The sequence below is a fragment of the Strongylocentrotus purpuratus genome, unplaced genomic scaffold (assembly GCF_000002235.5).
Source record: "Strongylocentrotus purpuratus isolate Spur 01 unplaced genomic scaffold, Spur_5.0 spur5_scaffold_8, whole genome shotgun sequence".
In the NCBI taxonomy this organism is placed as follows: domain Eukaryota; kingdom Metazoa; phylum Echinodermata; class Echinoidea; order Camarodonta; family Strongylocentrotidae; genus Strongylocentrotus; species Strongylocentrotus purpuratus.
The window spans coordinates 21,913,441-21,940,673 of record NW_022145614.1 but is presented as its reverse complement, the minus strand read 5'-3'; the positions used below and the strand labels follow the sequence as shown (position 1 = coordinate 21,940,673).

Genomic DNA, 27,233 nt, shown 5'->3' with positions numbered 1-27,233 from the left:
TGAGTATTAGAGGGAAACATGTATTAACTTTAAAGGTCGACTTCATCAATCTTACCGGCCGATTACCCTTGATTAACTTTTTACTTTAGCTGCAGAAAGAATGCATGGTAAACTGAATCTCTTTGCTTTATCCAGGCAAAATAAATAATCTTAACAATGCATATAAAATAGTACATTGATAACCTTTAAATTACGTTGTTCTTGATGGCCCTTTTAATTCTGGTATAGAGATGACGTGGTAGAGAGCATCAATTGACAACATAATGTTCAAAGTAATGTTCAAATACCAAGTCGAGAAGAATTTCTGACGGATGGCAGTCTGTGGTATTGTGTAATGTATCAAAGCAAACATGTATCAATAGCAAATAGCATATTATCTAAAGAAATTATTTTAAAAATGTATATTATTATTCCCCAATACTATGTCTACTAAAGGTACATTTAGAGGGTTAAAAGTTTTAAGAAACTTACCAGAACATGATAAGCCCATCCATCCATCATCACATGTACATTGACATGTTGATTCGTCTAAGGTTCCATGCATACACTTGATGGTACATTCTGCAAACGAGAACAAAACCATTTTGAATTTAATCAAAGAAAATAACGTGTTGGTAGTGGCAATGACCATATAAACGTTTATTTAGCCGTCATTCAAATACTTTTAATTTACGACTGTAAAAAGTCCGTTAAAAGATTTGAAATGGTATGAAAAGAAAAACTTTGATGTATAAATCAACTTTAACGCTGGTTAGAAATATCCAACAAGGTCATAGCCCAACGTTATTTACATTTTTAGTCATTTTTGACGGGAAAAGTGGACCCCTACATCTTTTAAATGTATACCTAGAGTGGGAATTAACAATGTTAATGAGAACTGAGCTCGAGACCGTGGAAGGCTACGGGTAGCCTCGTGAAGGAACGTTAGTTATTCGCATTAAAACATCACATCCCGACACCATAGACCCCGTCGGAATGCTGGGACCGCGAGTAATGATAGGGGGCAATAACAGGTCCTGCACCGCGAAGGGATGGGGCGACAGGGGTTTGTTTTTATTGGAGCTGTGATGGGATTATGTGTTTAACTCTTTTGGAGTAGAGTGCTTGAAAGTTATAAAGCGATCATCATTTGGTATTGGTTATGATTTTGATAATTATGTTCAACATACTTCAAAAGGGGCCAGCTATTAGCTTTGAATGATCACCCTCCGTGTTATAACAATATATATCTTCGATACCACTACGAGGGACACTGACTGTATCAAAACTATCCATTCCCGCTATAGCATTATCGGAACTGACTAATGGCGCTTAGGGAGGGGGGGTGTGTTATGTGATGCCACTATCCCTATTGCTTCACCCCCCCCCCCACGCTCTAAAAAGACTCTCATTCAAGTCAATCACACCTAACGCCATGAGCGTACACATGGGGTGGCACAAGGGGGCCATGCCCCCCTATTCAGTCACTTAAAAAACATGCTTTACCTCATGCTTCATGTAGGAATTGTATACACCCACCCCCCCCCCCGGACTCCTACACACCTTCAGATCAATTTACCAGGCCGGAGTATGTAATGCATGCGCGCACCCACAAGCACTAGCGTACTGAAGGGGGGGGGGGGGTGGAGGGCAGTTGCTTCCCCAAAAAATAAATTTCAAAGGTGGTTTATTCTTAAATTTTTTCTGCCCCCTGGACCCCGTCTAGGGCCCTATAAGGCGGGCACCTCAATGCTCACCTGACGGTAATTTAATGCCTAAAACCCCTGAGCTTCTAGGTGCTCAGCCCCTGGTCCCCACACCAATTAGTGTCCTGAGCAGCATCGTGAATAAGGTATCAAAATATGCTCATATGACCGTAATTAAATGCCCTTACCCCTGAGCTTCCGGGGACTCAGCCCCTAGACCCCACTAAGGGGCCCTTAGGCAAGCCCCTGAATGATTATCTGACCGTTAAAAATGCCTCAAATCCCTGAATTTCATGGGGCTCAGCCACCTGGACCCCACGCCAATTAGTGAGATGCCACGGTCGTGAATAAGGAATCAAAATATGCTCATCTGACCGTAATTAAATGCCCTTACCTCCTGAGCCTCCGGGGACTCCGCCCCTAGACCCAACGCCAATGCACACACTACGCTCTAGTCTCTAGCTGATCGTAAATACTTTAGCCTCCCCCAACCCACTTTGAAGAACGTTCAGCGGGGACTGCATATTTAAAAGTGGTGATGAGGATTTTGTGTCTGCTTAGTTGATCCTTCACGTGAAGATGGTCGAGGCATTGGAAAACTATGTTGAAACTAACTGAAGTCATCAATAAGATCTATGATGATGGAAAGTTGTAAAGATATATATATTACGCTTTGTACTGATATGTGCGCTGGGTGTGTTTGAGTGCTGATAATATTATTATAGTTCACAATTTGGTATTTATTCAATTATTGTTTTTATATTTTCCTGTTTTACGTGATTAACTTAATCATAATTTGTTCTTGAATCGATTGGGTGAGTGGTACATACGCGGTATTATTTTATTTTACTTTTAGGCTCTGTATAAGCTTGGCTTGTTAGAGCTCTTGTGAGTAGTGTGCCGCGGGGTTTCATATCCTTAAACTGCTGGCGAACAGAGCAACAAGACCAAGCTCTGTAATTGTTAGGTTTCTCCAATGGTAGGTTTGTCCAATAATGCCGAGTTTGTGCCACGGAACCTAGTCGGACATTTCGATTATATTCTTTTTATGTCATACGTCTTTATCTTCTTTTTTTAAAATATTTTTTTATAGTTTAGTCTACCTTGCTGATACCTCCTCAAAATATATACGATAGACTATCATTAATTCTGCTGCATTACCATATAGCTTATTTAGAGGTTACTGCAGATCAATCACCTGTACTGTATCTAGACTATAGTTAAGTGTAGGAGAACAGTAAAAACAGTGGGGCCATTGAAGGAGCGTTCACGTCGCGGTCCGTCAGATGAAAATCTGCGAATCCTTCAACCACACTTCTCAAGTTTCTTTTAGTAACTACCACTGGACGGGACTTGTGTAGTGACTCGATAAGAAGAAGAAGAAGATGGAAAGTTTCCAGACGACCTGTGCAAATCAATATTTATTACACCTGGAGCAGTGGAATGCGGGCAACATTGAATAATCAGCCTCAAGAGCCATATCCCAAAGATAATCTTGCGAGTTCTACATGTACTTCAAAGAGCAAGGAATCAACTCCAGAAATCAGTAATGTGCAGTTTGGTTTTGTCAAGGAAGCTGGAACTGGAAATGCTGTTTTTGTTTTGCGGTCTATAGCGGACAGAGCTGGAGAAATGCAAAAAGACGTCTTCCTGTGTTTCATCGATTACACGAAAGCCTTCGATAAAGTAAAGTTTGAAGACTTATGCCTAGGTCACATTTGCTCTACGGCTAGGATACGGCGGCCGTACGCCCCCGAAGGGTGAAGCGGGAGCATCAGTCTAGCCGCACGGTCGCCGTGTGGTCCCTCATGCGGGCAACTTGCGGCTACCTTGCGTCTGCCTTAGTATTTAGCAAAAAAGCTACGGCCGCCGCAGGGACGCCCTAATGCGACCGTGCGTCATCACTTCAAAGGCCGTATGGCAGTCGCATATTTTCTTTCTCCACAAATTAAAAAAAAGCCTTGCGGCTACCCTAATGCCTGGATTACATCTGTGAAACAAAATCGTAGAGGAGCGGAGCCCGTGAATTCGTGCGAAAATCTCACGGCCGCCTCCTGCTTCCGTACGGAGGCCGCATGGAAAGGGGATACAGGCAGGATACGGGCTCCGCGTAGACTAATCGCAGGCCAAATGTAATCCAGGCATTATCGCGAAACAAAATCGTTGAGGCGCGGAGCCCTTGAATCCGTACGAATAGCTCACGGCCGCCTCCTTCCTCCGCACAGAGGCCGGGTGGGAAAGGGGTTACGGGCAGGATACGGGCTCCGCGTAGACTAATCACAGGCCAAATGTAATCCAGGCATAACATATGTGACCGCTACCGTATATATCCGAGGGAATGCTGCGGCGGTCCTGTAATTGCTATTGGCCGTAGATATTTTAGACCGCACGGCCGCCGCGGCAAATGTGACTTAATGCCTGGATTACGTTTGCCCCGGGCGCCTTACGATAAATTGGTCTTTGATTTTTCGTGCGATTTGGGGGGCATCGTAGGAGGCTACGGGCCACGATGTTTTTGTTTACATTATCTACGAGCATCGTGCCATTTCTTGTATTGGCCCCTCGGGGGCAGGCCGGGGCGAATCCGTACAGAGTCTGCTCAGCACTCGTGCGATTTCAGTGCAGTAGCCAGGCAGTCATCGCAGCTTCCGAACGGAAATCGTACGGAGCCCGTACAGCTTCCGTGCAGAGGTTGCGCGGAGAACGTACGGTGATCGTGCAGCCGCCTTGCCATTTTTGAGCGTCCGAGTCCCCAGTATATATGCACGATCAGCGCGAGGCCTTCGCGCGATGCACGTGCGAAACTTCTCGCGAAACAAAATCGTAGAGGTTGCGGAACCCGTGAATCCGTACGGAAATCTCACCGCCGCCCCCTGCCTCCGCACGGAGGCCGCACGAAAAAGGAGATACGGGCAGGTTACGGGCTCCTTAGACTAATCGCAGGCCAAATGTAATCCAGGCATTAGGCATTAGAGTGGAAACAGAATTAAGTGACTACATCAACATTAAGAGGAGGGTTCGGCAAGGATGTGTCATGTCTCCAGATCTTTTCGATTGTTACAGTGAGTTGATACTTACAAACCTAGAACAGGAAAGAGGATTGAAGGTGGAGGACAAAATATCACAAACATACGGTATGTATATGATACTATATTAATCGCAGAATCAGAGAAGGACCTGCAGCAACTTTCGGATGTTGTCGTCAGAGAAAGTGACTAGAGAGGATTATCACTAAATTACAAGAAAACGGAATGCATGGTAATTTCAAAGAAGGGATGAATACCATGCTCTCTTAAGATCAACAACAACAATCAAATAAAACAAGCCACCTCTGTTAATTACCTCGGTACTAAAATAACCGACGATGCAAGCAGGAAATAAAGAGAACGATCTTAAAGAACAAGAAGCTGAAGATGACGACGAGACTGTATGTGTATCCAGTTCTGATGTATGGATGTGAAGCTTGGACCCTGACATCAGACCTAAGAAAGCGACTGGAAAGTTGTGACGTTTGGTTCGTGAGAAGGATGCTAAGAATTTCATGGACAGAAAGAGTTTCTAATGATGAGGTATTTGCCATGGCAGGAACAAGACGAAAGCTTCTGAATAATATAAGAGGTCACCAGCTGAGTTTCTTGGGTCATGTTATTCGGAAGAATGGTTTGGAAAATTTTTGCACTGACTGGAAGAATCGAGGGGAGGAGGAGTAGGGGTAAAAGGAGGATTATGTGGATGAGTAGCTTAAAGAGTGTGATTTCTGATAGTGGAATTGATCTCGGGGATAATGAATTACTTCATAGAATATGGGACAGAGAGTTGTGGCATTACATGGTCGCGAACGTCTCAGGAGACGGCACTTAAAGAAGAAGAATTTAAGGGAAGTTCACGATAATAGAAGAGAGAAATTAGGTAAACTCAGATATTGATAAAAACAGAAGTATAAATCTTGAAAAGATGGAGACGGAATAGATCAAGAGCAATGGTGATGATCACGATAAGTAATAACAATAATAAATAATTGACATAAAGTGGATTTAGAAAGCATAGAATCTGATCGACACCCCATTCTTCTCACTTATTTGCGCTCATGCAAGCATTCAGAAAATTTCTTATTATCACGTTCCCATTTAATTTCACCTAGATGGGCAGTGACAAATGTTGAATAAGGATTTGCCACATGATGTTAATACTTATATTATTTCATAAAAATTAATTACTCTTTCACATTGAACAGACTACTAATGCCAATGGAAAACATATAGGACGACTTGCTTACATTCTAGATTACATTGTGTTTTTAGTAGACAAGTGATTTATTTTCATTCATAATGACGTTGCCATGAGCAAACGCATTTTTCTTTATGTATCACATATGATAATGAGTTGAAAATTGTATATTTAATCTGACGGCAGCTTTCCCCTTACACACGTCAACGTCATCAGAGTTTCAGTCAGCTAATTTAATTCTTTGGTAATGTAACATGTATTAACGTTCATCTGTCTAATCAGTCGTTATGTACAAACCTAAACCATCAAAGGGTATGTTCCGCCCTTGAGAGTGACGAGATACAACATATTTGATATTAGTAACGTTATGTGCATTTTAAATTAATGTTCGTAATAAGATCGCTCCGTTTCCCTAAAAAAATTACATGAGATATTTTAAACAATGATGAATCAGAATAACCATGAGTTTTCATTAATCATTCCTAGTTAGTTATTCTGGTATTTAAGATTATTAGTATACATTGTACTTGAGTGAAATGTTACAGCATATACCTTCAGGCAGTAGGGCTTCTGAACTTAGAGGTTAAAGGCTCTTATTTTGTCATCATTTCAACTAAATTTGATTTGAGTACAGAGCTAAAGTTATAACTACATAATTATATTACTATTCCAATGCTTTCTATTTCTTCCACTATTGACTGAACTCCATTAGCAGCTACTTTTATTTCTTCTACTCTCCTCCCATTCTCCACTTCCTTCTCGTCCGCCTCGGCGATTACCACCACCAACACCGCTTCTACTGCTACTATTATTATTATTATTACCACAGACGTCACTACTATTAATTTTAAAACCACTACTATTACTTTACTGCTACTACTACTACTACTATTACTGCTGCTGCTACTACTACTACTACTACTACCTCTTTCACCACCACCACCACCACCACCACCACCAACACTACTACTTCCACCACCACCGCTACCACCACCACCACCACCACCACTACTACTACTACTACTACTACTACTACTACTACTACTACTACTACTACTACTACTACTACCCCTACTACTACTACCCTACTACATGTACTACTGTTTCAACTACCACCACCACTACTACTACTACTACTACTACTACTACTACTTCTTCTTCTTCTTATACTAAAATACAACTACGACGACTTCTAATGTTATGACCACTCTCTCTCTCTCTCTCTCAATCTTACTTTCACCTCTATTTTTAATTTCATAGATATTTGTATATTCCTTGTATTCATTCGTTAACGATTTCAGTGCCATTCGGAGATAATCCTATCCCATGTAGGCCTACTCTATTTGAAGTTAAAGATAAACTTGAGTTCTGGTAAAAAAAAAAAAAAAAGAAACTTACACTGAATGTTCAAGATTAAAAATAAATGTAATTTGCCAATCAATTTTGGTAGAAAATGTATACTAGCTGAGAAATGAGCATAAAAAGATAAGGAAATCAAGGTAAGTAGGCCCGACACCATTTGTGTAGTCCGATATACATCTTTCTGTGTACAGACTGGGCCAAATTTATTATGATTTTGATGACTCCAGAACCTTGCAGTACACACCAATACTTGCATGATCCATGATCAACTTTTTCTGATCCATGCCACACCTTTTCTTTCAAAATGCAATCGCATGACCAGAACTAAAATTTGTCTTTAAAGATCAGCTTGAGCTCTGGTATCTATAGAAAATAAATTCGCACAGAATCCAACATAACTTACACTGAATGTTCAAGATTACAAATAAATTACATGTGCCAAACGACTTTGGGAAAAAATGTATTGGGGCTGAGAAATAAGCATAGAACGAAAAGGATATCAAGGTGCAAATGAGAGTTGTGGTGTTTATTGAAGACACGATAAGATGATACGGTCACGGACCTACATGGAGGAATCCAGACGCTCAATTAGCACCCAAAACGGTTTACGCGCGCTCTCACTTGGATATGCAAGCATTTCTGTCCCAGGTATTCTTGCAAAGCGAGTAGTGAATGAATTATCACAATAGACAGGGAAGTATCAATATCACATGGGATAATCTACATTTAGGTCAACATTTGGCCGCCTTTGCGATCAGACTTTCTTAACTAGAACTAAACAGTAATTACAAACTTACCTGAAATACTTTTGTTTTGTCATTATACAAAAGGAACAGTTTTTGGAATGATACAATGATGCGCCAGCTACTGCGTATGCAGGATTTTTTTCGAGGGGGGGGGGGGGTTAACATTTGAAAATCGAGCCGAAAATTTCGCAACGACTCAGCCAGCCGGTGAATAAGCGGGGGTGGGGGAGGGGTAAGGTCACTTTTTTGTCACCCTTTAGCACAATTTGAAAAAAATTGAGGGGGGGGGGGGGTAAACCCCCAAAACACCCCCCCCCCCTTCCTGCGTACGCGCCTGTGCGGCAGCCATATTGTGCTTGTGCGCTTATGCACTGAGTTCAAATTATATTATTCAACACACAAATTAAAATAAATATGAAAAATTATATTATACAAATATACACTGTCTTGAGAGGTTCTGGTTAAAACTATGCGCAAGACGTGACTTCAATAGTACTATTTGCTGAGGGGCAAAGCCCCGAAGCAAATGGTACTTTTGGAGTCACCGAGGCCTATAGTTTTAACCAGTACCTCGAATAGAGGCATGGTATATTTGTTTTATATCCTGCATCAAAAATGTATTTTATTTTTAAAAATAAAAAAAATTAAGAACAAAAAAATGTCAATTTTTAACTAAAAATATTTAAAATATTTTTTTTTCATTAAATTAAGATTTTTTTTTTTTAAATCACATTTTTTTTCAACTCCCAAATAGTAAACCAAAATAGTACTCTCATATAGTACTTTCTAAAAATAGTTCAAATATTTCTTGTCATGTGACGAGCTCTCAAACCAATCAAAATCCAACAAATTTTTGATGCAGGATATAATAGGACTTATGATGACATTATGACAAGGGCAATAACACTATTGGGTCATGGACGCGCATCGATGTCGATTTTACAAGTTTGTATACTAAAAGAGTATGAAAGTTAACCATGACCAATAAATCCAATGTCTATGTCCACAGCATATTGATATTTTGAAAATTCAAACTTTAAGAAGTAATATTTGTTGAACAGAAATGAGAACAGGATTATGAAACTAACCTGAGCAATCTTCTCCACCCCATGGAGTAGGACAGTCACATTCACATGTGAAACCGCTCTTTCGACCCCCGTTCACACACATTGGCCCTCCACAATCTATCAGGAAAGCAGGAATAAGATGCAGGATTTGTTTAGAGACTATGAGAGCATAGGAAGTAGGGGTAAATAGAAATAGATAGAGTTACAAGGACGGATACAGAAACAGAAATGAGGAGACACATAACATGAAGAGATAGCAGACAAATGTTCAGACGAGATATTAGGCAGAGATAGGTAATGAACATAGACGCAGATTATAACAAAGAGAGATTAACAATCGAAGGTGTGTTCACATTTTGCTCTTAAACATTTTTGTATATCGAAATGATTGAATCTTTCAACTAATTGGGACTACTTTATATTGTTGCACCTCAATAATATACTTAATTCCGAACCTTTTTTCAACTGTATTTGACTTGAAACTTTGCTACCTCATCTTCATTTCCATTAGGTACAAACTTAACTTTAAAGTTATGATACTTTTAAACACTTGATCCTTTGTTATTTCACTTTGCAATAATTACAATTATAAGGATGCTTTATTTTGCTAGTTATTTCACTAAACAGTTTCAACCTCATTTTGCGATCATTACATATCATTACATATCTTTAAGAATGGTTATATTCTACTTAATTTACTTGATATTTTGCTTCTCCATTTTGTAATAATTACAGAATTTGTAATGATTTTATAGAAATGATAGTTAAGATGTGCCGCCTTACCGCATAAACCGCACATAGCAGGGCAGAGTTCTTCTACAGGGTTGTCGTCATTGTTGTTGAAACACCATTCTTTAGGCCAACCGTTACCACACCACGCATGTGTGTTGTTACAAACCTCTGAAAATTATGGCAAGTTCGAATGTTCAGATAATCATAATAATAAAAGTTTACAGCTTTTCTTAATTTAACAAAAATTGTAGGCGTGCGTCGATCATGACAATGTTTCATTCAAAGATAATTTAAACTAATATACGAATATAATTCTGAAGATAGTTATTTGGTTCTAAGTGCAAGCAAATCATAATATATATGCTTATACACTTATTTCAACACTATTGCAAATTACTACTACTACTAACCAGAAAAAATACTGCTCCTATTTCCATTACAACGGTTGTTAAGGGATTACGTAACATCAGAATCATTTAAACTTACTTTCGCAAGACAATCCCATCCAACCAGTGGGGCAGGAACATACACAGTTCTGCTCATCAAGGATGCCACCATTTTGACATTCAAGCATACAATCTAAAATATAAAGAATACACAAATTCCGTCTCTATTTTTAGTGCAAAAATATACAAACTTGTTATGTGCGGCGAAACGCGCCGAAAAAAATTACAGCGACCGATTAAGAGTCAAATGAAAGCTGTAATATATTTTACTTCTGTTGGTACAGTATGATGATTTTTTTTCTCCAGAAGTTCTATAATCAATCTCACGTGATGCGTGTTAACCCTAAGTTACTGAAGAGGGAGTATATCAAATCAGATACCATTCCGACCAAAAATGTGACAAGGAAAATAAGTTGCCTTTTGCCAACAATTTTTGAAACGGGCACAAGAACACATTTTTGTCTTTGTTCGTATAGTATGCTACATCGGGATTGGACAGGGGCACTAGCTGTTCTTGCACCCCCTTAATCATCCACAGCTATAACCACAAACCAAACATTGCAAATCTTCAAGAACTTCCACTTTACTATATATGTATAAGTGGCCAACAATATTATTCCGACCATGAAAGGTCAAGTTTGTATAATGTCAAGTGACACAAGGAGCTACGTGCAAGATATATTTCCCGCTCAGAAGTCTTACTCATCATACTAGGAATTGCGTTTGTTTATCAAGAGGGACAGTCCAATATCCCTATTGGAATCCGCTATACCCCTGGTAGATCCCTTAGACACACCCCTCCAGACTACGTGAGCCATCTTTTATCGTGTTCATAGACTCATCTAAGTGAATATGATATGGCACGGTTCTGATCTTGTGATATTCGGTAGTACTCACAATGATCTTGTGATGGTTGAATCGTTAATAATAATAATAATAAAAACGTTGCTTATAAAGCGCTTACCACCGAATAGACTGATAACAATTTCATATTAAACAAAACAAAAGAGTGCAAATAAACCTACAAATTACAATACAACTTTTGAAATACACAGCAATGTGAACAGAGTAAGTAAATCATCAAAAGCATTTTTTGTTGATTTACTTTAAACAAATATTTATATTATTCATAACAATTAAAAATAATGAGGTTTATAATAGGCCTACATACACAGTATTTTTGTAGCAAAAGTATGGTAGTAATAATAAATGCTCATGAAATCCCATACTCGATATCAATTCAGTTTCCTTACATCGATATTTAAAAAAAAATGATAAATTCTTGAGCTATCATTGAACTATCATTATTAAATATTTGTGACACGAATTATTATAATTCGTATTATTTTCTTCTTTCTACTCTATTTTTCAATCTAAAACAGGTCGATATGCATAGACCTACTTCCATAATACTCCGGCAATTTTATCTACAATTCTTTTTGCTCCATCGCTTTGGGGCTTAGAAATCAATATCATGGAAATTAGTATTCGCAGGGGCGGAGTAGACTGTCGTTTCTATAGGCATGATTGGGATAGATCAAGCATTATGGGAATAGGGAATGGCGGCCAGAGGAAATTAAGATTTGGGCACAGTTCATTAACGCAGTATCTGCTTGCTTGGGTCAGTTGAAGATCTATAGAGAGCGACTGAGGTCTTCACGGACGAAAATTTGCCTACAAAATTTCCCAAAACCTAAAGGAAGTTTCATTTTATAGACTATAGAGGTTTTAAAACAAATGGTCATCAGGATTTCAACTTTGCAATCAGAAGTTCCCCCCTCAAAAAAAAGAAGAAATGACGAAGTTGTGCAATTCGCTGGTAAGGTTAATAAAATACTAAATTAAAAAACGGAAATTTAGAATAAATTAAAATAATCCTCATCCCTTCCCTCCCCCCCCCCCCTCCTCTCCCCAGCGTAACCCATCCACCCCTTGAGGTGTTGCATGGCGAGAAAGGGTTGATACCTACCACAAGCTGGTTCACGAAGATCACAGTCACCTGAGGAAAAAAGAGAGAAAGTGTGCGAAAAATTGTGAGAAAATTGGGTCAGATATGTCATTAATTCAGTTTACGGTGGTACAGTTTGAGGACAATCCTCAAACTGTACCACCGTAACTGCAACTGCAACTTCTCAATCAATCAATATGGACTAGGGTTAAAATTTTGTCAAATTCGTTAATATAACGGAACGTGGATGAAATCCTAGAGCGCTGTAATGGCAGCTAGGCTAAAGCCGGGGTAATAATAAATGCGCCTCAGAATAGAATTTCTAGATAGACGGCGCTATAGAAATGCCTATTATTATTATTATTATTATTATTATCATTAATTAGATCACTTTCAGGTCAAGTCATGTCAGTGATGATAAATGCTTCTGAATAGCAGCGTGATTATATTCATAACACTAAAACTTTCTACCTGAAATCGGCGAGCTTTGTTGACGGTGACACCCGTGCCTAAAATGGCGGAAAATTTCATTTTAAACCGGTTAAAATGAAATTTTCCGCCATTTTAGGCACGGGTGTCACCGTCCCATACACTCTCGTTAAATTCAAGAAAAAAAAAATGAACGAAACAATTTAAGCTGCATTATAATATTATCTGGTAATGGCGGAAATTTTGTAGTAATATTGTATTTAATGGAATCACAAAATCTACCCAACTGTTAAATAGCAAAACAATAAAGATTGAAATTGTACGAGTTGTAGCATTTTGTTTAGTGTATTTCTTGTATATGTATATTTTTTTAGCAAATGACTTTTTTTTATAAATCACACACTTATATTTGAATTTATTCTATACTTGTTTGTCAATGTTACTGTGCTAAATTTACTTTTTTTTTAAACAATATGTACGACTCGCTGAAAGGCAGTAAGTTTTGACTGATTGTGAGTGTTTACCGTGATTAAATAATTACACATACAAGATACAATATAATAACATAACCCTGTTCGATTTAAACTTGCCAAGTCTAAATTTGAAAAATCAACCTAACGCAAAAATATCCTCATGCATCACCTGTTGGAATGTACGAACATTGCAATGACATATCATATAAACCAAATATGGTTTATAATAGCAGGACAATGGAATTGTCTTGTCCTTAAGTTTATTTCTTGAAAGTCTTTGCAATCGTGTTAAAAACACATTTACTTTATCGTCATCTTGGCCATGTTGACATTTCTTGTATAGCTTCAAATGGACTCTTGACCACCACTTAACCCGGCCAAGTAGATCAGATTTCTAAAATATTGGTTTCTTTTTCTGAAATGGGCCTTGCTAAAATAAGCATATTTATCCCACAAAGGCGGATAAAACCGATGAGTTGTTTTTAAGAGTCACTCATTATGGTCTTGACCTACTGTAGCTACTAGGTAACGCAAGTCTGTGGGAATTTGAGGGTTGCGCTTCGGCCTGCAGCACGGGGAGGTAGCTTGCCGGGTCACAGCATGTGAGGCAAAGGGAGGCCATTATGACAAACCAAATCGAATTATTCCATCTGAACTTCAGCCGACCTGTAATTATATATTGCGATTCAATCAAGGGAAGATTGACGACCTATACCACAAAGGGAAAACAAGTGTGAATCATGGCCCCAGTCCCACCCCGCCATCAACGGTTTTAAGATAAGTCTTAAATAGATCAACAAATTGATCCAATGTTGCATTAATAATTACGCAGTTTTTATTAGAATTGTACCGCTCTATTTCAGTCTGAACAATGTTTGTAAATTCATGTGAATCTCTTTAAATAGAACCACCTGCGGTTGTTTCAAGAGAAGGAAAGACACATGACATCTTAATGCGGAACTTCCAATATGGTACTTAGCCAGGTCCCAACATCCTCATTATTAGAAACATTCTCGGACCCACTTTGGTTTGGCGTTCATTAGAAAAGTCATCCTTAAAGAGATAAATGAGACTACCAAACAATGTAAGACACCTGTAAAAAAAATATTAAAAAACCTTGACAAATATGAGATCTTGATCATACATTATCTTCTCATCACATTGCAAATTAATTTATTTCTCATAAATCTTCGACTAAGCTGGAGACAATTATGGAATAAACAGGAAAATAATAGGGAAGATAAAATAGAGGAAGATTTATAAAAATTATCCATGTCTAAAATGAAAAGCAATGGTCCAGAGAGTTATGGTAGGGCACTCCAAAGGTAACTGATTTGATCGGATAACCCTGGCAAATAAGCTCTAATATCACATTGGGGTTTTCTAATGAACAATTCTGTAAATAAAGAATGTGATTCCCTAAAACACTGTGGTGGGCCCTGGATCTATTTCCCTTATTTCGGGTGCATGCAAAGTGTAAAAGAAGTCCTTAACCATAACTCAATATCTTTCAGATAACATTGATCGTTCATCCGCATGCCACATACATCCAAAATGATTTTGGAAGATGACCATAATCTGATTGTTGAAAAGTATATATTATATTTTAGAATGCTTAGTTGTGAATGCCATATCAATTTAGAATCTACAAGCGCTCGAAGATTTGCTATTTTATACAGGATTAACCCCCCCCCCCCAAAAAAAAAAAAAAAAAAAAAAAAAACACAACAACAACAACATAAATACATAAATAAATAAATAAATATACAAATAAATGAATAATAATAATAATAATATTCCTTGGTCGCGAAGAGTGGGATGATTTTCTGGCATCGAGTGAAAGTGAAGAAGAAAAGAAACCCTCAATCTGACATCATTGTGCCAGAAATGCATGCTGGGAGGAAGGTCAGTTTCAATACCATGTGACCGCACTTCCTCAAAGCAAATAGATCAAGGATCTCTAACATTGTTCTGTTATTGTAACGAAGCTCATCCGAAGAAAAATCTTGTATGGCCTAGTGTAAACATAAATTATCCTTTTTTTCAAACAACTTTTTACCCTCATTGTCATTTCGGTTATCGTCGTCTATTTTCTGTTAATAGGGACTTTTAGATGTGCATGGACTGATACGTGTGACGTCCATTCAAGGCAGTGCATTAAAAGGACGTCGATCGTAGCATAGACCTTTTGGCCCGAATTCACAGAGGAGGTTTGTCGACAAACCTTCGTTTTTGTACGTCATATGACGCGTTTCTACGCCTTTTTTACAAACCTGGTTTGTAAAGAACAAAAGGAGGTTTGGCGAAACAAAAGGAAGTTTGTCGACAAACCTCCTTTGTGAATTCGGGCCATAGTCTTCGTGCGAATCTAAAAGTCCCTATTGTAACGAGGTGCATCCAAAGACACACGTGCAAGTATGAACATCGAATGTCATTTGAACTATGATTGTTGCCTAGCATTGTCATCATGATGATCGTCGTCAATGTGAATGAACGTCCTCTTGTTTTGGCTTCATCCGCAGTAATTGCATAACCACGGGAACCACGAGCGGATGTAGGATTTTAAAAGGGGGCACCAGTTCGAAGAAAATATTGTGATAAGTGGAAAAGAAAACCAGATCAGATTTGCCAGGTGCCTTTTGGGTCGAACATTTTTTTTTTAAGGGGGGCACTTTTTGCCGTGTAATTTATGTATGCCAATTGGGTCTTAAAAGAGGTGCGGATCGGTTGTAAAATCCTCCCTTCACCATCCACCAGTGAGCACTATCATTTCCCCTTCTTTTGGCTTTATTGGCATCAACAAAGGAACTGCGTACTATCCGGTAGAAAACCTTCAATAACAGATAGTATCAATTTATGAAATCCTGTCGGAAAGCAGGGTGATTTGGTAGTCTTATCTCCTGCAATTAATCATTTCTCTCCTCATAAGAAATTCGTGTTATCGTGCTTTCACCAAGATGAGCCACTATCATAAGCAGCAATTTCAATTTGGTTGCAAATCAATTAATACAACCATTGCTCCTTCTTCTACACAGTTTAAACACCACTATTTTACTTATCATGCCCATCCTCTTGCATTGCTTCACGCTCTTTGCAAATACATTAGTGGCATTATTCATTTTTAGCTCATCCATACATTTTCGATTTCAACGGAATATTTTAAGTGAGGACCCTTATGTCTTTTTTTTTCTCTTGGAAACTATCGTAAATCCTAGTTTAATCTAATCATGGTCATAATCGCCCAGGGTAGTTTCATATCATTATATTTGAAGGCACCTGGCTCTCGAGGGACAAATGTGGGCAAAACACCTTATCTGGGCATTTAAGCACCGAACAAGGCTCGAACCCGGACCGTGCGTGTGAAAGACCAGAGTCTTTACCTGTGGAACAGTGCTCTTGAAATCTAAATGGCGTCGGCCCATTTAGTTTTATAAGAACTGTTTCAGCATATTAAAACAGATACTTTTACTAACCCATTCAAAATGTTAGTTTATAGACATATTGTAAATAATTATTCTAAAACTATAGTTGCATATTTGCCCAAATGAAAGTCTTAACCAGACCATCTGTTACAGCTATTTTTACTGAGGACGTTGCCTCTTCAACCCTCCTGTAAACCTCTAGCCACAATACCACTTTATACCCATAGTATCCATTGCCAGTGTTAATACAAGGATTTAGAAGATGGACTCTTTGAAGAAACCACACTCATTTGTAAAATTGTGGGGGACGATTTCCTTTCATCCGACATCGGAAAAAGAGGAGAACCCCTGCTCGGGAAAAGGTCATTTCGGTTTACATTTGTTGAGATACGTCATAAACAATCACCTCCAAAACGAGTAAGATTAAGGGTTGTCAGTGCGCTTCCTTGTTTACTCAAGATTTTAGGGTTTTCTTAATGAGAGTTTAAAGGTACTATGTCGCATTTGCAGGCCAAACAAAAATGAAAAGGTTAAATTCCAACGGCATTTGAAAGATAATACTAACTTAGAACTTCCCTAAAAAAAGGGGGGCTTGAAAATCTCTTAAAGTGGCAAAATAACGACCATTAGTTGTCGAATCGACTTAAGAGCTATAGAGCCAGTAAGTAATAGTCTGATTTTCAGACCATTGTACCGAATGGTCGTAAGTTTTATGCTGCGCAAAGATTCAATCAGTTTAATTTTGGCCATTACAAGAAGTGGGTTATTGATGTCGACAAATGCTCATATACCCTTCACAGCTCATTGTATGTATGTTATTACCAAAGAAGAAAAAAGCCAGTCAGTCACTCGATAGTGTCTGACAGTGAAGTCTAGCAAGTAAACGATTTCCTTGCATAATTTGAATATAAGGACACTGCTAACGTATACATTTCACAGATAGGACATACATGATATATTAACAATTCCTGCAAAGTTCTACAGAATTTGATGTTGGCTGCAAAAGGGACATAGTATCTTTAAGGGATATGTAGACTACAACTGACTCGGTGATGTATGCATTTTTACATATTTAGATATGGAGCAAAAAAAAGTGTGCATTTTCTTAATGCGGAAGAAACTGACGAGATGAATGACGATTTGAATAATCATTAAAAAGACCAATGCGCATAATTCAATTTCGTAGACTGCGATTATACTTATACGTATAATATTTTTTATGAAGAATTTTTCTGTTGATCGCGATTGCTTGTAAATTGTACAGGAATGTTTAATAATATTAACATTTTGTTTCACGATTAAGTCTTTCCAACAGAGCGTGTATGCTTAAGTTTTCATATTCAAGTTAGATACGTTATGTAACACTGTAATCATAAGTTAATCGTTGGTTAAATATTCTAATGATTAATTGGCCAATTAATTCAAGCATAAACAAAGACAGAGCTGAGCGTGGGTATGACAAATATAGTCAGTCTAGAAAGGCAGGGAGAGAGAAAAGAGAGAGAGAGAGAGATAAAGATATAGAGTAACAAGTAGAGGGGAGCGGAGGAAGAAGAAGAGGAGAGGTAGAGAGATGAGAGAGAGATAGAGAGAGAGAGAGAGAGAGAGAGACAGACAGAGACAGACAGACAGAGAGAGACAGAGAGACAGAGAGAGAGAGAGAGAGAGAGAGAGAGAGAGAGAGAGACGAAGGGGGTGAATAGAAATAGAAGATGCAAGTAACAAATTGACGTCAAATCTTTTACTACTTATATCTGTATCTCAGACATTTACCGAATCAATATTTACATACTACTTAAGGGGATGAGGTAGAAATAAATAATCGCTTTATTGATATGGATATTCCATGTCAATATACATGTAACTCTGCTCACTATAATACAGCTCTTCCCTGCTCTAAACAGTCATGGTAGATATCATCAGATAAAAACCCCGACATTCAGACACCGAGTAAAATAAAGATGATATCCTGATGGGATATTTCATTCTGGAGGAGTATAACCGGGGTATGAGTCGCCGTTATACATTTTTATACAAGCGACAAATTTAATGAAACACAATTTAAAATCCAACCTCTGTTCCTATCTATATATATTATAGGGCCTATAATATGACACGTGTGGAACATAGGTATTGGTTTACTAAGGGGAAGGGGTGTCCAAAGACTTTTAAAAAAAAATATGCGTTCGTGATTAACATTATTACAGTGGTGGCTTTACGGGAGGCAGGGACCCCCCATCCTTCCTTCTCATCTTGTCTCCTCCAGGCCTCCTCGTGGGGTTATAACAGTGACAACCTTGGCTCTCGTACTCACTCTCGTGTTAAAGGCACTTGTAGGAGATCGCTAGCCGGATGGTAACATTGACATTGACTCAGTCAACACAGGCTGTGTTCATACGTTGGCAAATTTCGTGATTTCAATCATGCAATAAAAATACAAGAATAATGATGCGCCTTTGTGAGAAACTAGACTTAATGATGTAGATCTACTGGATGCTTACTTAAAAGCACATACTTGGTTTCTTAGCAATCAGGTAAGATAATAAAGTAATCAATTATTCAATCAATCAATCAATCCACTTACTACACAGTCCGTCTCTGCATCGCCCAGAACCAGAAGTACATTGTGTACACGGTCTCCCGATGTCATATGGCTTTTTACCGTGGATATTACCTCTGTGGGGAAAAAACAAAACAAGATACCATATTCGAATCGAAATGACACAATATAATATTATGGCACCTTTCTGTAATATCCACATGCTTAACTCCTTACCAAATTATTTTCAATTGCAGGTAGACACACTTACGTTTAATCAATAAGAAACGTTCAAGGTCTTACTTTTACTTTTGATCAACTCTTGAAATGGCACCTTTTACGATAATAAATTTAGAAAGGCTCAAATGAAAATGGGAAATGATTGCAAGATATAACTACCGAATGAAATGAAGATGAATTTAATATGTGAAAAAAATCAACTAAATTGACGAATTACAATTTGCTACAGAGGAATAGAAAATATGCAGATTATCCATCTGTTTACAAACCAGCCTGCACCAACATATCAAAATCTGGTTTAGTCCACATAATTATGGTGCGCTCATGCGTTTGAATAGTTTTGTGACTCAAAATCACGCAAAAAAATATATTGATGGGATGATAATTTTTTTAATGAACTTTTGAATTGTAGGTTATGTCACTGCTCTATTTCATAACCATCCTTGCTTCCATTGCAAATGGGGCTTGTGATTACCTGAAAGCTGGTCGAAGCTTAATCTGACCTAGCAAATACTATAAGACGCAAAATATGATAACAATGCTATTTTGGAACAGCTGAATGAAATGTCTCATCACCATGCAGTGATAAAAATCATTACAAGGAAGTTGTATAATGTACAGATTGTCCAGAAGAAAAAAAAATCCCCCAAAATCTCTTAAAATGAAAGAGCAAAACAAGAAGAAGAAACATCTGCGTACCCCGGTCCATAATTGCAGACTAGATAGAGAGCATCTCGTATGACCATGGTACTACCAGGGATGTTCATCTCATCACACCAGTGTGAGGCGCAACCAAGCTTATTAGTATCCCACCATATCATCTGGAAAAAAAAGCGAGATTTTATTTGATAAGAAAAGAAAACATGGGCATAATTACCGTTATCAGTTGGGTTGGATTAAAAATATTATCATCCAAAGGCAGATCCAGAACCACTGTATGAAAGGAACCTCCAAAATGATAACCATGTATCAATATTTGAAAGCCGTCAAAGTCCAAAAATACCATTATATATATTGCCAATGTAAATATATTTGTTATAAAGGGGAGGCAATTTTCCCCCTATGTGGATACGCTTCTGATAACCGTATGTAGAAACATCATTATACTGGCCTATATTTTGGGATTAATATGGTATACTAGAAATTTTGAAGATAACACAGACTATAAAAACCTTATGGGAAAAATTTTCAATAAATTCTTTAATTATGGTAATCTGATCGAGCTCTCAAAAGGGGCCACTATCTCATAAAAATCTTTATTAGAAATTAAATTGTTTTTCTATGCGCAGTTGGGCACACATCTGATGTGTCCCCTGTGCCCAAAATCAATCAATTTCTCTGTTTTAGCTGAATGGTGATGTGAAGTACATTTGAATGTACTTTAATAAATAATATTCACAATGGAAGGCGCCGAAACGCAATTTCCCTCTGCCATTTTTAGGTGGCAAATTGTATAGCCGTAGTCTGAATACCAGATACAATGTTTGGATTATGATGCTGAATTAAGCAAAGCAATACATATTCACGATGTCACATGCACTGTTGACTTTTGTGGATTTTGGGGTTCGTTCGTTTTGTTTTTGTGGTTTTTCGTGCGCATACTTTTGTTCTACGCTAAGTTGATTGATTTGGCGACAAATTTGGTCTAATATTTGTAATTATCGAGCAGTGAATTGTACACGAAAAGAGTTTTCAAGCATGTCATCTCCATGGTACACCGTATATGTTAAAACAACATAATCATTTCAGAATCCTTCGTTCGTGTATGTATTGTATTTATTAAACTTCTTTGATGTACATCAATATTCTGTTTATTAACATATAAATCAATTTACAATGCAACGTAACAAATCAATATTCTGTTTGTAAACATATAAACATGTATCATATACATCAGTTCACAGTGTAATGTAACAAATCAATATTCTGTTCGTGATTGTATCGTAGGACACGTAATAGTTAAGCTTCATGATGTACAAGTAGTATGTTTCAGCGAATGAATGCCAGAATGTAGGGCAGGGTCATGTCACGTGAACATGTTTTTTACCGATTAATTTAATTTCTTGTTTTGTAAATATGTTGAAGTTCTGAAAGCGATTCTAGATTCTTGTCATCTGGTTGATGTTAAGCTTGTTTAATGGTGAATATCCGATCCAGCTTTTAGTGCCTTATATCGCAGTTGCTATACTAACTATCATCATCAGCTGCAGCATCCACATCATCGTTTTCATCAACATCATTATCTTCATCATCACTACATCATCATCGTCGTCGTCACCGTTATCGTCACCCTCTTTCCTTTTACACCTCACCATCACCATCGTTGTCATTATCGTGTTCGTCACGATCCTCTCCTCTTTAGCATCTCTCCACCCCCTCTCTCCTCATACTTCCACTATTCTTTCTCCTCATCATCGTCATCATCATTATCGGCGTTGTCATCATCATCGTTGTATTTTAATTTCTTTCCGACTGCTTTCCTTTCTAAACCACAATGTTATTTCAAAACCTACCAATTTCTAAGCATTAAGCCCAGACTTGGGCAACTTCCAAGAATAAAAATGCTCAACCGTATAGGGGGCACCCCACCCCCCCCCCCCCCTCGTTCAAGTAACCGGCAATGGACATATTATTGCTTTATAGTTTCGATTTCAGAGCTGGTACATCTAAAATTGCATCAGCTAAGAATATCTTGCCGGACATGTCGGATTTTCAAGTAATTTTATCAATCTATTTTATCGTGGATATCTATGTAGTTTTTACTCTAATGTAACAGATCAGCACATAGTGCTTTTTATGATTTAAAAGAAAGATTGTCTATAATTATCATTTGTTCCCTTTGTGATAATGTTATATTTTCAGGAAAAATTCCAACAATTTTGATTAATTTCAACCTATCAGATGTCCATACTATAATGTCACTACGATAAGATTATTACTATAAGCCTAAATATTATATATTTTGTGCATGTCATTTTCATACCGACCGTATTAAAAATTTACTCTTGATCAATTATAGAAATTTGAATGGATTAGAAATGCTTTCATAAGGTATATATGCTACATGCTATACGAAAGACTAATCTGTAACCCAAAGTCAGATAGGTACCGCTCCTAACTCCCTCCTATATCCCCTAACTAACTTGCTGTACCACCTGACTAAGTTCAAGTCAAATTACCCGTGTCAATTTCAGTTCCTTCAAGATCGCTTTCCCAAGGCAATCATGTTTGTCGCCCCCGTGCCAGACAAAACCATTAATCATAAATAGCTTCCTCCCATCAAAACTGTACAACTGCCCTAGAGACCAAACCTACTCGATTCACTCAATTGCAAAATACTATTCCGATTGGATTGTGCCAATTTCTGTTTTCACTCTTTCCGCTCCATGACTAGGGCGTGAAACGCTAAACACCATGTTGAAAAATACGAGCGTTACTAGGCAACGCGTCTATATCATTGTACAAAAGAAACGTCTATATTTGTTATTGTGTTGGCTGTGTGGTGACTTGGTGTTAAATTTGAGTGAATGTGAATGTGGCATTAGCCTGATATTACGTTGGTTTTAATAGAAACAGACAAATGTGGGGAACAGGGCAGTGAAAATTTGAGCAAATTCCGATTACAAATAAGACAGCTAAGAATTTTTGAATTTGCGATCAATTAAACACGACTTGGTATCACTGTGACGTATCTTGCGAGATTCTCTCCAATTTGCTTTGTACATAAATTGCATTAACTATCATTTTCTTCATTATTGATGACAGAAAAGATTTTTTTTTTTCCTTAAAGGGGTTGTATAGAAATATATTTGCAATAATTATATCAAGGGTATGATTGCAAATTTTCTCGAGGGAAAATCTAAATCTATGATATTCTTTTTGAACAGAGCAAATGGTAGGGGACCTGGCAAGATCCGTTACAGAGTCGCCAATTTGTGTTTGATTGATAGCAGCTTTAAATTTGCATAACTTTTTTTTTTATTTTAATCGAAATTAGCTCAAACTTTCACTGCCCGGTTTCTCTCATTTTTCTTTCTTTTTTCTTTCTTTTTTCCTTTTTGTTATTGTTGCTTCTATCAAAACCAGCTTAATTTCAGGGTGAACTTCCCCTTTAATAAATGTCGATCTCTCGACACTTGCGTGCTGAGTCATAAACATTCTTCTACTGTTTTGTGTATTTACACTCGGAATCATAAATATTCCTGTTTCTACGGGCCATTGGTGATGTTAAAGAAGGGATATATAAACCGTCTGTTTGCATATGGCAACACCTACAAGATAAAACGAAAACGAAATGCCGCATTGAAAGATGATGAATGATGCAGTTTTCTTGTAACAGACTCTGGTTGTGGGTGTGTAGTTGAGCCTTGAGGCTTACTCGAGCTTGCCTTTCGTGGTTTTGTATACGTTAAGTATAGCAACCAGATAACCGACATAATAAGCAGCATAAATTATTGTTCTATTGATGTAATCAAAATTAAACACCCAGGAGCATATTAGCGGAGCGGCATTATGGTCGGCAAAGTGGCGCAAAATTATAGTTTTCGTGATTAATTAATGTTGGGAAATCGATTTAAAAAAACCGTCGGAAAATGGAAAGAAAAGAGAGTTTGGCTGGAAGGGTAAATTTATTATCGAAAATAGATTGCCAATTGGACCAAGACAACAATGTCATATGTAAGGGTGCAGACAAATACAGAATTCAACGCCGTGCATTGAATGAGGGGGGGGGGGTGACTTGTCCCTAATTTTTCCTTTTCTTACAATATATAAATACAACCAACGTCTATTCCACAAAATCATATGAAAAAAATATTCATAACTATGGAATCTAAAATGCATAAATTATCATGCAGTTCTAAAACAAAAGGAAATTGAACTGTGTGTTAAATGATATGAGTTAACACCCTTCTAACTCTCAATATTTTGATATCACGATAGACAGAATTGATGGTGTGGAGGTGTCTGGTATAGTGTTGCATTTAATTAAATCTCAACGTAAGGGTTGAGGGTTCGAATCCGAGCCGGGCGCTAACGTCCTTTGGGAAGACATTAATCCACATTTGCCACTCTCCACCCACGTGTAAATGAGGCCCTGGCAATTGATGGGCAAATATTATTTGCAGGGCCCTCAGGAAGAACAGCAAAGATGCTGGTGAGGTTTCTCCTTGTTAATCAATTTTTTCTTTTATTTGTTATGATTATCATTCTTGAATTATTATTCTTCTTCTTCTTTTCTTCTTCTTGTTATTATTGTTTTTATTATTTTCGATTCTCATCGAGTCTTCCCTGTACTCACCTGTGTATAATGTCCACATAGTGTATTTGGTTTACAAGTATCCGTTGTGATATCGTAGTTATTTTTCTCATGGTACCATAACGAAGCGAGGTAAAATGGCGACATGTTTATCCCGCGGGGGTTCTTCCCATAGGCCAAGTTCTGTCCGACGTGTTTGAATTGTTTGGAATCGATGGCCTGCCCGTGAGCCCATATGCACTTCTTGGCATACTTCTTCGACATAAGAGTTAGCTCGTCATCCCATACCTGTGCAAAAAGGGAAACAAATCAAGATTCGGTTAGAAACTTTTAAAAATAAATAATAATAATAATAATAATAACAATACTATTACTACTAATAATAATGATAATAATGATAATACTACTACTACTACTACTACTACTACTACTACTACTACTACTACTACTACTACTACTACTACTACTACTAATAATAGTAATAGTAATATAACAATGCTAACAAATAATATTAATAATCAGTATTTGTAAGTCGCCGAATTCCGAATTCACTTGAAATCAGGCTCAATGGGCACTTGTGCAAAAACATATAATCAAATATACATATCCTTTAGAAATTCAACATTTTGAAATAATATTGGGTAGAATTTAGCCCGAAATAGCAATTATATGACACCAACTTTTGCGACTTAAGTGTGCAATATTTTATTCATCCGGTAGACCAGACTCTGCTATCTCTTGGTACCCAGCAAAACCAAAATATGTACTCGTGTTCAACCCCCTTTTATTTCCCATCAACTTTCTGTCTTATTCTGAGTGCAAGTTGTTGTATCTTTCAAAAAAATTGCACAGACTTTCGAGAAATCAATTCAAGGGCAATTTCAATCATCTATTAGGATGATTGCCTATTGAACCATATCTGGGTTATGTTACTTTTGTATAATGTCTTTGTAAGATCGCACGTTCTATATAGTGATGCACAAGGATACTAACATTGCCTTATAATAAGTCTTCGCGATCAAGTTACTTGAAATGTTATATATAGCTATACGATTATTCTTTATACAACGTTTCTTTATAGAGTTTTGGGATAAATTTGTTGTGTGTGGCAATGAGATAAGGTGTCGGGTTGTTTTTCCTTCGCATGTTATTGTGATGTCATAATTGACAAGGATCCAACTTCCTCTAAAATGGCTGAATGGCTTGCAAAATATGTGACATTGTGAAATCTGCCCTTCAGGAGCTCAAAGATGATTCAAAAAGGCTGTATAAGAACTTTTTTCTCTCTCCCTTTTGTGACATCAGATGTCATCACGTTGTCCAGACTGAATAGGATTTCCCCTTAGGTTACTCAATCTTCCTCCTCGTTAAATCGGAAGGACCATAATTCATCTTCTATTTTGTATCCAAATATTCCCGCTCAAAATACACGACTGCCTTTGGTTCCGTTTTACTTGTGAGCAAAATTAGAGAAGTCATGACTTGGATTTATAGAGAGTCGTCCATCATCACGTATCTGTGAGTTGGAGGTTTGTTTGGGTCGGTTGGGGTTTAATTTCAAGCTCATGTTGGTCTGAAATTCCTAAGAGAGTCTCAGATAGCAAACGCAAGAAAAGGAATGAAACAGAAGCAGCATTTGACCTACTTTATAATGGACATTCCATTAACCGTGATATTAAAGGTAATACAAAGTTTTGGGAAATTTTGAAAATTGGGTGGATAGTGAATCTTTACAATTTTGATATATTTCGATGCCCCTGTGGATGTATTATAAGCACTAAAAAAATAGCTCCTAAAACACTTCTGTTTTCAAGAAAAATTGAATATAAAATTTTTCCGGTGCTCCCGGTAAATTTTGATAAATTTCAAATAGCGCCTATCTCAGAATATGTAGTTGGGATATATAATTTCCAAACGGGAATAGCTAATCGGTCGATTTCAGTCAAGAAACATTGTTTCATAGCTTAATTAATATTTTGACCTTGAGAGGGAGCTATACAACATAAAGAGTTTATTATTTATAATTTCATAACTTTAGACTCGATTTCAACCGCGACAACGATCAATGTATATTGTAGGAACGCATATGCTTCCAATATGTTAATTTGAACCAAATTCATGACCCCATACCAAAACTTTGTAATACCTTTAATAGCTTAGGGGTTTGGAATCGCAACATGCATGACAGGGAAACACAAACCATGAACCTGATCTTCGAAATAGTAATGCAAGGGTGACGAATGCACAATAGCAAAGTCAATGTTCCTTTTTCTATCAAAAACGGCGTTAGTGATGTTATATCGAAATATTAAAATAGTTCAGAGCATAAAACAAGCTGGTACGTGTCATATAATTATTAGTTATAATATTGTTTTACCACTGTATATACAAGCCACAATGTTTATTGTTAATTTGTGATTACTCGAGAAACTATATCACCCGTTGATTTTCTTGTTTATATAATTGCTTTATATATGTATTGTGAAACAAAATTCTCATGTATATGAATGAAGTTTACTGATAAAATTCAAATTCAAATTCAAACAGAATATCGTAGCCTAATGCGTCACCGCGGTACAAATGTCATTTAGTAAGATCTTGGTATTCATGTTCCACTCTCCACCCAGGTAAAAGGGTACCTCCTAGAAATGTATTCCTCG

General features: G+C 37.4%; 1 protein-coding gene across 1 annotated transcript in view; it reads right to left on the bottom strand.

The window, feature by feature from the left end:
* Positions 1-27,233, bottom strand: part of LOC764722 — an 83,498-nt gene that overhangs the window by 19,296 nt on the left and 36,969 nt on the right. Inside the window, exons 3-10 of the mRNA XM_001201179.4 lie at positions 24,616-24,861; positions 20,016-20,137; positions 19,122-19,213; positions 12,235-12,264; positions 10,306-10,398; positions 9,871-9,987; positions 9,109-9,204; positions 472-561 (exon numbers count right to left, since the gene is read on the bottom strand). Of these exons, the coding sequence (XP_001201179.2) occupies positions 472-561; positions 9,109-9,204; positions 9,871-9,987; positions 10,306-10,398; positions 12,235-12,264; positions 19,122-19,213; positions 20,016-20,137; positions 24,616-24,861 (886 nt within the window). The remainder of the gene's footprint in view (positions 1-471; positions 562-9,108; positions 9,205-9,870; positions 9,988-10,305; positions 10,399-12,234; positions 12,265-19,121; positions 19,214-20,015; positions 20,138-24,615; positions 24,862-27,233) is intronic.